The sequence below is a fragment of the Sinohyriopsis cumingii genome, chromosome 18, assembly GCF_028554795.1.
Source record: "Sinohyriopsis cumingii isolate HCF-2022 chromosome 18, ASM2855479v2, whole genome shotgun sequence".
NCBI lineage: Eukaryota > Metazoa > Mollusca > Bivalvia > Unionida > Unionidae > Sinohyriopsis > Sinohyriopsis cumingii.
This window is the reverse complement of record NC_142978.1, coordinates 22,092,007-22,104,233: the sequence shown is the minus strand read 5'-3', so window position 1 is coordinate 22,104,233 and position 12,227 is coordinate 22,092,007. Positions and strand designations below refer to the sequence as shown.

Here is a 12,227-nt window from a genome sequence, read left to right as displayed (position 1 = left end):
ATCAGAATATACCCGAGATCACTCATTTGACTGACATTGATCTAACAGTCAAGCTAAGGAGCTTGTGGCCAAGAAATCAGAATCACTAGGATGCTTTCTGTTGAATTTTTTTTTGATGCTACTGGCTTCACATATCATGAAGACAATCATTTTAAGGTTTCCTGAGCTTTTATGACCTTCAATGATATCTGATCACACATCAACATCATTTGTCCAGAACTGAAAGACTACACTTGGACACTTTGGGTAAAAGTTGGTCAAAGTCTGTTCAGCAGTTTTCTGAGGTAAAGTTGAATAAATCTTTTTCTACCTTCCATGGTGGGTTGGCAACATCTGTACAGACCATTTATGCCATGATGTTTTCTGAAAAGTTTGGTCCTATTCTATTAAGTTTTTTCGTAAGTGGGTTTTAGACGTTTGTACATTCTTAGCAATGATACAGTATCATTGGTATGATTTGTATAAAACTGAAAGACCTCATTGCCATGATTCTTTCTGTTATATTTGGCCAAATGTTGTCAAGCATATTGTTTAAATGAAGAGAAAAGTTCACAAGTTCTTATATTCACAGAAACCCAGGGACAATATTTGATGGCAGATCAAAATCAGTTGTACAAAACTTAAATTCCTATATGCCTTCTGTCAAATGTTTGCCAAAATTGGTTAGTCTCTTAAGAAGTCATTTTAATTTTTTTCTATTTCTACTGTTAGCAATGGTGGCAATATTTGATAACTGGTTTGGATCTTCTGTATAAATTTTAAAGGTCTTTTTGCGAGGATGCTTTCTTCCCAGATTTGTAAATTTCAATCCTGCAGTTGTTGATAAGAAGCTGTTAAATGGTTTTTCTATTTATAGCAATGGCAGCCATTTTTGATGGTAGACCAGGATCACTACCAAAGACTTGAAAGGTCTTCATGCCAGGATAAGAATACTAGCAAGCATAACAAAAAGTAAAATGTAAACCTTCATATTAAATTTGGTTTGAAGTCTTTCTAAACTTACTGCATGGATTCAAAATCTGTAATAGACATTTTGTGATGTGATACACCAAATGACCAAAGGGAGAATTAAGGGCAGAAGAGTTTCTCAAAGGGACTGAAACTACTGGCCAAAAGAATATCCAGTAATTTAAGAATAACAACATTTCTTTTTCACTGAAGTGCTCATTCAGGACAAATTAGACACTATTAGAAAACTTTCTGTGAAAACCCAATGTTGATATGACCCACCATTCAGGAGAATTAAGACAAGATTTTCAAGATGGCTGCTGTGGTGGTCATACTGGATGTCTGAGCAGCACCAATTTCACTCATGGCCAACTAGACCTAGTGATGAATGTGTGTTAATTTTCATGGCAATCCTTCAAGTAGTTTAGAAGGAATTTGATAACAAACTTCTGCCAATGCATGGATAGACATCAGACGATAGAAGACAAACAAGAGACCATCACATAAACTAATGAAAAACATGCAAAATGTAAACACTGATGCTAACATGTATAACAAAACCAATATCAATGCCATCAGGAAAGGGACATAAATACCAGACTAACCTGTCCAGGAAGCGGCTATACTTAGCCCTGTACACAAAGCCTGCTCTTCGAACTCGTACATTTTCCAGCAGACCCAGATACATCACCTGGTGCTTAACTCGTTCCTCATCAAAGTTGCTGGGAGATTTGATGTCGTTTGGTTTGACACACCGTACATAGTGAGGCTCCTAAAGGGCATATAAAAATCACATGACCTATTCAGTACACTGTAAAACGATAAGGCTACGATGGTATGGTGATCAAAATTTCTATCGGCAGTTTGATGCAACTAAAATATTTTGAAATTGAAAAGTTAAAGGCTTATGATGTTTACAGCAGATTTTTGTGATGAAGTTGCTTATGTCCATTAGGGTAATGTATTTTCAAAATTACATAAACCATGGGAAGCAATGAATTACTTCGTAATGGAACTTGTAAAAATGCAAAATTTTGCCAATAAAATAAATCAAACTTCTGTTAGTTTTGAAGAAAAAATTAAGTGAAAAAAGAGAAGAATTTAAATACTAATCATAGACAGGCAATAATCATTGACAGGTACTAATCATTGACAGGCAATAATCATTGACAGGTACTAATCACTGACAGGCAATAACAAAAGTTGAATAGAAGCAGATCCAGAATGGAAAATTCCAGAGTTCAGCACTTCTCTCTTTTCAATGCATACATATTTATCTTCAAAACATATCAGTATTTTTCAGGACATAATGTGATTAGGGGCCATTCATTTAGTACATATGCAAAAATCTGGCAAAGCTTGACCTTTCCACCCCTCCCTGTACATATGCATACTTTATTTAAACCCCCACCTGTGAACATATACTTGATGCACCCCCCCCCCCGCCAATTCTATAGAATGGCCTATATTTAACCCACACAGACATGGTCAAGGATTAATAATATTAATGTGTTTACTAAAACAGATAGTCCACCAACATTGAATGTCTGCGTAACTTTAAAAAGTTTACCTAGTGTCTGCTAAAATTAAAATGCTGACTAAATCCAGTCGAACAGGTTATGTATTAGACAAATTATTATCGAGGTTTCACCCCATCCCCTTTTCCTATGTGTAAATACTTTATCAGTAGACCCCTCCATATGCAAGTGTATGCATTTGGGTTAAACCCCCTCCCCTCTTAATGCGCACATACTAAATGGATGGCCCCTTACTTGGAAAAGTGCTAATAAAGGTCATTCAGTCAATTTATTTTTAATCACTTATACGATTATACATTTATGATTATTAAAATTCATTATTCTTTATCACTGCCACATTATAAACTACAGTTTAATGAAATATTTATATACTGGTTATAAAGCCAAATCAGTGTTTGTGATCATTCCCCCCCCAGTTTATTTATCAAAATCAATACATATGTAATAAATAAAAACTAATTCTGAGACTAAATACCACTATTATTCTACTACACCTGCTGCATCAATGAAAACTGGTTATTTCTGTTGTTATTAATAGAAATGCGTGTAAAACTAGGTCAGAAAGTTCCACAGCATTAAAACTTTTTGCAGAGCTTTGAAATTTGTGGACCTTTTCTTACCACTGCACAAATAAAACTTTTTTATCATTAATGACACTGTCAAACTTTAAATTACGAATAATTATTTTCTTGATCTGTATACTGCATTTCTCTATCAAATATTTATTTCCCAAAACTAAATTTGTGAACAGTAATTATTGCAGACATCTTGCAGTTCAAGGTTGTGTGAAGAAATTCCAACCAATAAGAATTTTACAGATTATTTTCAAGACAGTCTGATAAAAATTTATATGATAAAGAAGTACTTGTCTTTAATATAGAAAGACTTGTCCATCTAAATTCTGATGATGAGGGTAAGGAAAAGACTTTGTCCAAATGAATTCTGATAAAGTGAGTGTGGAAACAGAGTCAGTCCACTTGAACTCTTACATTGAGAGTGAGGAAACAGACTGAGTTCATTTGAATTCTTATGAAGTAAGTGAGGAAACAGACTCAATTCATTTGAATTCTGGTGAAGTAAGTGAGGAAACAGAGTCAGTCCATTTGAATTCTGGTGAAGTGAGTGAGGAAACAGAGTCAGTCCATTTGAATTTTTATAATGAGAGAGAAAACATTAAGTCCACTTGAATTCTGATAGTGAGGAAACAGACACAGTCCTTTGAATTCTGATGAAGTGAGCGAGTAAATGGACTCAATCCACTTGAATTCTGATAAAGCCTAAGCAAAAAGACTTGGTCCGTTTGAATTCTGGTGAAGTAAGAAAAAGACTTGTCAAAATATGATGCATTCATGCTTCATGATCAATGCTTTTTCCAAAGCCACTTAAAATTAAAGTTTAATTTCTGAAAGTGCTGCAACAAAATTTTAATAATAAACTAAACCTATTTATGAAAATGAACTTCTACTTTATGTGAATTTAATAATTTACTTTGATTACGCATAAAGAGACAAGGAACATTTGGTTTAAAGGATGCTTGGATATAATCTGGCCCAGAGATTTCACATTTTTCTGACACTCAAGCTTGAAATTTACAAAAATTATTACATCTGACGAGCTGATGTCAAATAATGGATGAATCGGGCACCAAAATTCTGAGCGGAGTTAAAGTTGGAGTGAATGCTTTGTTATTTTGGGGCCTGATTTAAAAAATTAAAATAATTTTATGTAGGCTTTATCACTATCAGCATGTACCAAAAGATAATCTGAGAAGGCATGGACAAGAGATGAGAGGTCCACATACTACAAGACAAGAAATTTAACTCAAAAGATAGCGGGGTGGCATTGGAAACATGACATGCAGCATGAGAATAAGACGGTATCAAAGTTTAGTTACCCCTGCACTCTGTGCAAACAAAGAAAAAATACATTTAACAACAATCTTGGTATGATCTCCAGTTTTTGATTCTTTACGTAATACAGTAACACTCTAAGTAACACTCAAATATCACTTGGTTATTTTTAGTCTACGTAAATTCTCCTCTTGCTTGTAACTGCACTAGATCAAAACAACTTGATACTCTAACTAGAGCTACTTCAGTGATTCATCGTAGCAAATCTCCATGCTTTTTAATATGTATCTCCCACTCCTCTCTCTACCCAGATACAACATCCCCAACCTTGGCCTTGGGGTCATAGGCAACCTTTGCGGAAAGGCCCCTAAACAATACCCTTCTCAGAAAGTCACAACATGGTAAACCTAAGTATCTAGATGGGTGAATTTGTAAACCTACGTATCTAGATGGGTGAATTTGTAAACCTACATATCTAGATGGGTGAATTTGTAAACCTACGTATTTAGATGGGTGAATTTGTAAACCTACATATCTAGATGGGTGAATTTGTAAACCTACGTATCTAGATGGGTGAATCTGTAAACCTACGTATCTAGATGGGTGAATTTTCAATCTTACAGTTTAGGATGAGACAGAGTCATGATTGAACAGTTAATGACAATATACCATATATATTCACATATAAGTTGAGTCCAATTGCAAACAAAACAGACCCTGATCTGCCATCGCATAATGCGCTAGCAAATCTAGGTCTGTGCAGATTAAAGGTTGACTCGAGTTATAAGAGAGTATATACAATCCACTACTAGATCGGGGAGATAAAACACTTTAGTCACCAAACATCTATCTGGCTTATAAGTCAAGGCAAACTGCAAACAACAAAGATCCTGATCTGCCACAGCATAATGCATCTGCAGATCAGGGTTCATCTTGTTTGTTTGAATCATTACTCCTAACAAACTGCACAGACCCAGATTTGCCAGTGCATTATGCAATGGCAGATCTGGGTTTGTGCAGTTTGCAGTTGGACTTAACTTAGAAGCAAGTACATTGAGTAATTTCATGTGAAATTACAGTAGAACCGGTCTTGAAAGACCACCCCTTTTGCCAAACAAAACTCCCTAAAAGACAATGATGATGAACTGTAAAGAATTTTCAGGAATCGAAGATAAGACCTTTTTTTGAACAGTCAAGTACAAGTTTTTCTTACAGGTCTGAGTTAATATGTTCACAAGATACCTTAAACAACCTTACGAAATTCTGTATTGGTCACTCATTTTGAATCTGATATGTGCAGAAAACCAACGAACTTGTCTCAGAAACATGTCAAAACATAACCATGTGCAAAGTGTAGTTGAATCTGTAATAAACATTGTTATGCAGAAAGAAAACAACAGCTATTTAAGTAGGATCATTCAAGTTGTTCATCAGATATATCCAACAAACTGGATTTGATAAAAATCTAAATCCCACAGTCAGATTATTACAATATCTGCACTTCTTTTTCAAATCATAGGGATCCACACTCAAAACATGGTATCTTTTCAGATTCAAAACATTTATTTGTTTTTGTCTTGTGTCAAGGCACATCAACACATGAAGGTTATATCAAGCAAAGGAAAGTAGGTTACAGTGCCTTGATATCAAATGACATGATCTGAATCTGCACCTTTTTGAATGACTGAATAAAAGTTGAATATTGGATTGCCAAATTACAATGTTTATTAACCTAAATTTTCATTTATAAATGGCTTCCGCAAAACACATTTTCTCCTCCACTCTCTCCTTAGACAAACAAGAACATATATATATTATTTTACCTTTGTGGCCAAGTGATCTACCAGTGCAATAATGGAGTTCTTGAAGTTTGTCCCTGCAGTCAGTGGTCTTTTTGTTGTCTGCAAATGTAAAGTACAAAGGTATATAACAATGTACAGTCTGATACCTGCCTTGAATTTAATCAAAAGTAATGCATCCATTCACACTGTACAGCCTGGTACCTGTTTTGAATTTAATCAAAAGTATTGCATCCATTCACACTGTACAGCCTGGTACCTGCTTTGAATAAAATCAAAAGTAATGCATCCATTCACACTGTACAGCCTGGTACCTGTTTTGAATTTAATCAAAAGTATTGCATCCATTCACACTGTACAGCCTGGTACCTGTTTTGAATTTAATCAAAAGTATTGCATCCATTCACAATGTACAGTCTGGTACCTGCCTTGAATTTAATCAAAAGTAATGCATCCATTCACACTGTACAGCCTGGTACCTGTTTTGAATTTAATCAAAAGTAATGCATCCATTCACTGTACAGCCTGGTACCTGTTTTGAATTTAATCAAAAGTATTGCATCCATTCACACTGTACAGCCTGGTACCTGCTTTGAATTAAATAAAAACTAATGCATCCATTCACACTGTACAGCCTGGTACCTGTTTTGAATTTAATCAAAAGTATTGCATCCATTCACAATGTACAGTCTGGTACCTGCCTTGAATTTAATCAAAAGTAATGCATCCATTCACATTGTACAGCCTGGTACCTGTTTTGAATTTAATCAAAAGTATTGCATCCATTCACACTGTACAGCCTGGTACCTGCTTTGAATTTAATCAAAAGTAATGCATCCATTCACACTGTACAGCCTGGTACCTGCTTTGAATTAAATAAAAACTAATGGCATCCAATTAGTCAACTAATTCTTGTGTCTCCAGCCAGCTGTTAGGGATGCACTTAGAGAAATACGAACAAACCAAAAGTTAGTTTTAACTCTGATGATCGTTTAAGGTACTGTAGAGACTGATGGTCTGGAGGCTTCAATGATACTTATTTACAAAAGAACGCATCTCCAGACATATTTCTTTACACAGTCCTTTTAACTATTGTAAACAGACTGCTATACACAATCCTTTTTGCTATTGTGAACAGACTGCTATACATAATTCTTTGACTAGTGTAAACAGACTGCTCTACACAATCCTTTTACTATTGTAAACAGACTGCTATACACAATCCTTTTACTATTGTAAACTGACTGCTATACACAATCCTTTTACTACTGTAAACAGACTGCTATACATAATCCTTTGACTATTGCATACAGACTGTTATGTACAATCCTTTTACTATTGTAAACAGACTGCTATACACAATCCTTTTACTACTGTAAACAGACTGCTATACATAATCCTTTGACTATTGTAAACACTGTTATACACAATCCTTTTACTATTGTAAACATACTGCTATACACAATCCTTTTACTATTGTAAACAGACTGCTATACATAATTCTTTGACTATTGTATACAGACTGTTATACACAATCCTTTTTACTATTGTAAACAGACTGCTATACACAATACTTTTTACTACTGTAAACAGACTGCTATACACAATCCTTTTTACTACTGTAAACAGACTGCTATACACAATTCTTTGACTATTGTAAACAGACTGCTATACACAATCCTTTTTACTACTGTAAACAGACTGCTATACATAATTCTTTGACTATTGTAAACAGACTGCTATACACAATATTTTACTATTGTAAACAGACTGCTACCCATTATTAATTTTTATTACTGTAAACAGACTGCTACCCACTGTCTTTTTTCTATTGTAAACAGACGGTTACCCACTGTCCTTTTTTCTATTCTAAAAAGACTGCTACTCACTATCCTTTTTACTATTGTAAACAGACTGCTACCCACTGTCCTTTTTCTACTGTAAACAGACTGCTACCCACTAACCTTTTACTATTGCAAACAGACTGCTACCCACTGTCCTTTTACTATTGTAAATAGACTGCTACCCAATGTCCTTTTTCTATTGTAAACACTGCTACCCACTGTCCTTTTACTATTGCAAACAGACTGCTACCCACTATCCTTTTTCTATTGTAAGCAGACTGCTACCCACTATCCTTTTGCTATTGTAAACAGACTGCTACCCACTGTCCTTTTTCTATTGTAAACAGACTGCTACCGACTATCCTTTTTCTACTGTAAACAGATGGCTGCCCACTGTCCTTTTTCTATTGTAAACAGACTGCTACCCACTGTCCTTTTACTATTGCAAACAGACTGCTACCCACTATCCTTTTTCTATTGTAAGCAGACTGCTACCCACTATCCTTTTGCTATTGTAAACAGACTGCTACCCACTATCCTTTTGCTATTGTAAACAGACTGCTACCCACTGTCCTTTTACTATTGTAAACAGACTGCTACCCACTGTCCTTTTACTATTGTAAACATGATGCTACCCACTGTCCTTTTTCTATTGTAAACAGACTGCTATGGGAGTGCTCTACAGATATTATAAACTTCTGAGAAAGTGGTCGATGTAAGGTGAAGTTGTTTACATTTGCAACATGAAAAACTGAGAGAAGGTTGGTATACCTCTATGTTACTTTCATGTACTGTGACTGAAATTTGATTGGATATTGTACCTGAAGAGATTGTAAATGATCAAAGCACACAGCTAAATAAAACGACTGCACCCTTGTGCTAAAACAAAATCAACCTGAATTAGTCTAAAGTACACTATCTTTAGCAGTTAATAAAATAGGTGTGTGTGTGTCTGTGATTTGGATTCTTAATGTAGCTTTAACAATTTTTCAGTCATATCGCTACGATGTGTGCATTGTGGTAGTTTATAGTGATGTCTACCACTGGGGCATCATGTCACAGATATGTAGCATGATGTCCCACCCAGTCACATTATCCTGACAGCAGACTGACCAGTCCTAACACTAACATCTTAAAGTAGAACGTCTAGCAAGGCAACTGTTAGTGCCATTTTTATAAGTCCTTGGTATTAAAATAGGGAAAACGAATTTTGCCAGACAAGACAATAACAGCTTCTGAAAGTGCAATGAATGATTTACCAAATATATAAAATGTAAAAAAAAGTTGTTGGCTCTTTTTTTACAATTTACCTCTGAAGTCCAGGAAGTGAAAACAACCAAGTGGAGCTAGCAGTTTTTTTGAGAGGTGCACATTTGAAATAAGGCCAAGCTGTTTACTCTATAACAAATATTACACCCATCAATCATATACCAAAATAGAGGGACCCCAAACCACCCATTAATACCAATTCAGGTTTGGGGACTGATTTATCAGAATAGTAACAAAAATGTTGACAACTATGAAATAAAGTCCCTGGAAGGGAATGATACTATACAGAACTAGAAGAAGTTTCAGTAATCCAAGATAACAGTTTCTTCATTTTAATGGCTGAGTCCTGAAACCATCTCTGTGTATGCATATAAATGTCTTTAAGTCTAATAACCTGCTGAAGCTGTATGCTACTGATGACGTCAAACTCAATTCCAATTTCCAAGCCATACATAATGTTGGCCTGACCTTTGATCCTGTCTGTCTGTGGATAAATGTACATTTCAAACATGTTCATATAAAAATATGTTTCAGCTAAATTTTAGCAACTGGTTTTTGAGAAAAGTCAAAGTCAATTACGATTCTGAAATGAATGGACACACAGTATTACTTGGATGGAGGTTACTAGTTTAAACTCAAAATCAACCTGGCGATGACCAAAACATTCTCTTATTTAAATTTAGTTATGATGACCAGTCAAAAGGAAAATTAACATGAATCTCTCTTTCAGTATTATCTAGTATGTAATTTACTGAGAACATTGTAAGTATGCAAGATTTTTTTTATACTGATCAGTAAAACTGCAGTAACTTTTGCATAAATATCACATCTTTATATGATATGTCTTGTCATCCAGACCTAGCATTAAATTTGAAATGAAATTATCTTTCATCCAAACGTACATTAATCTGGTTGGAAAAGCTACAGGGAATAGCTACTGTGAAAGCATTATTGCTGGCATGTTTTACTTAATTATGAAATAATCATCATGGTGGAGAGCTGGGGAGGACTTGGGTCATGTGATGAAATGTGGACAATGGGAAAAAGTGTTTATGCGCTTTTTCTATGATGGGCATAACAATTGTGGCAAGGTTGCAAGTTTTGCAGATAGTGTTGGACCAGTCGGATGATTTGAACAGGTGCCAAGATATGCATGTGCAGATTTAGTTCTACAGAAAACATTTTATATTACTTTTATATACTGCAGAAAAATGTGCTACGTTTCTTTTATTTATTCTTTTGCTTGCAAGATAGCACAGATCATGCCACTACATGTATATCTACTTTGGTAAATTAAAAGTTGCTCCCATGATATAACTACACCCAGTCAAGGCATGATACCAGACTCCCTCATTATAACACTATCAATGGGAGCCACTGAGTATACCACCTTACAGTGAGACCACCTTATAATGAATTACATAATACAACACTCCCTCATCATACTGCTGTCCACGGAGTCATAGAGTATACTAACTTATAGTGTGACTGCCTTATAATGGAATATATAATACAATACTCCCTTGTTATAATGCTATCCATGGGAGTTGTAGAGTAGACCACCTTACAGTGAGAATGCCTTATAAAAGAATACATAATACAGTACTAATTTGTTATAATGCTGTAAATGGGAGTCATAGAGGATACCATCTTACAGTGAGACTGCCTTATAAATAAGGACATTATAAATACTCACTCATTATAATGCTGTTTATAGAAGCCATTGATTATATAACCTTATTATGAATCCATCTTACAATAAAGCTGATGATACAGTACTTCCTCATTATCATTCTATCCATGGGAGCAACAGAATACACCTTAGTGAGACCACCTTATAATGAAGTAAATGATACATATAATTTCATGACCATGAAATGAAATGGAATTCATGACCATAACATGCTTTATAACAGAACTGTGTTATAATGAATGACCTTATAGTGAGGGAGTGCTGTAGACTGCAATATCCGGTTATTTGGACCCATCAGGATACAATGAATTTGTGAAGAAAATTGGCTGTCTGGATAAACAATTTTATTCAACTGGAAATTAAAATTTTGTGGAGACTTCAGCAAAGTCCTGTGAGCAAATCTTCTGGATAATTTCCATCTGATTTTTATGCTTAATGCAAAGCCAGATCTAAAACATCTTGGTAAGACTCACTGATAAAACTGTCCATCTCACCTGCTCATTTTGTCCTTGCATACTTAGAAAATTACTCACTGTATATTCTATCATAGGTAAAGGTGTCAATGGGTCTCCAGGTACTTGGGTACCCACCTGTTCATAATTACCTGGGTAATAAAATTAGCTATAGGGCACCTGTTCAGTTCATGTACAAAAAAGGCAATAAAATAACCATGTTTCTGAGTTCAGATCAAATATTATATCTGGCAACATCAACAGGGTTAGTAGCATATTTCTTTCAAAACTTTCAAGGTTTTATCAAGGTTCAAAATCATGGTTTTCAAGGTGCATTCTTACATTAATATTAAAGGATACACTAACGAAACTGAATGTAAACACAAGTTAATACTTACTATTACTTCATACAAGGAACATTTCTTGCAAATTTAATTTAAAAAAACAAAACCACGAAGTCAAGATTATGATCATTGATATCATTCCCATTAAGACCAAACATCCTACATCTAGGCATTAGAATAATGTACAGTCACTGAACAAAGTTTCATTTTACTCTGTCTACACTACACTACTTACAAAGTCCAAAATATTTTAGAGTGAGTTTTTCAGTTCTTGTAGCTTGTCATCAAGCTGTTTTTCAAGAGCTCTACATTCTTCAATTTTGTGCTTAATACTTTTCCTCAAATTACTTGATGTCATGATAAAGGAAAGTTTCCAATTGGTCTCTGGTTTCAATGCATACTCAGCAGCAGCAGTTATCATTGTTTCAATGTCTTTTTCAGTACCTTCCTTTCTTCTTCACCCATCCTAATAACACCCCCCCCAATGTTT

The 12,227-nt window shown here is 34.9% G+C and overlaps 1 protein-coding gene across 1 annotated transcript in view; it reads right to left on the bottom strand.

Moving 5' to 3' along the window:
- LOC149776206 (unconventional myosin-Id-like) overlaps window positions 1–12,227 on the bottom strand; it is a 148,158-nt gene that overhangs the window by 47,778 nt on the left and 88,153 nt on the right. The window contains exons 14-15 of the mRNA XM_089942541.1: window positions 6,160–6,237; window positions 1,554–1,720 (exon numbers count right to left, since the gene is read on the bottom strand). Of these exons, the coding sequence (XP_089798667.1) occupies window positions 1,554–1,720; window positions 6,160–6,237 (245 nt within the window). The remainder of the gene's footprint in view (window positions 1–1,553; window positions 1,721–6,159; window positions 6,238–12,227) is intronic.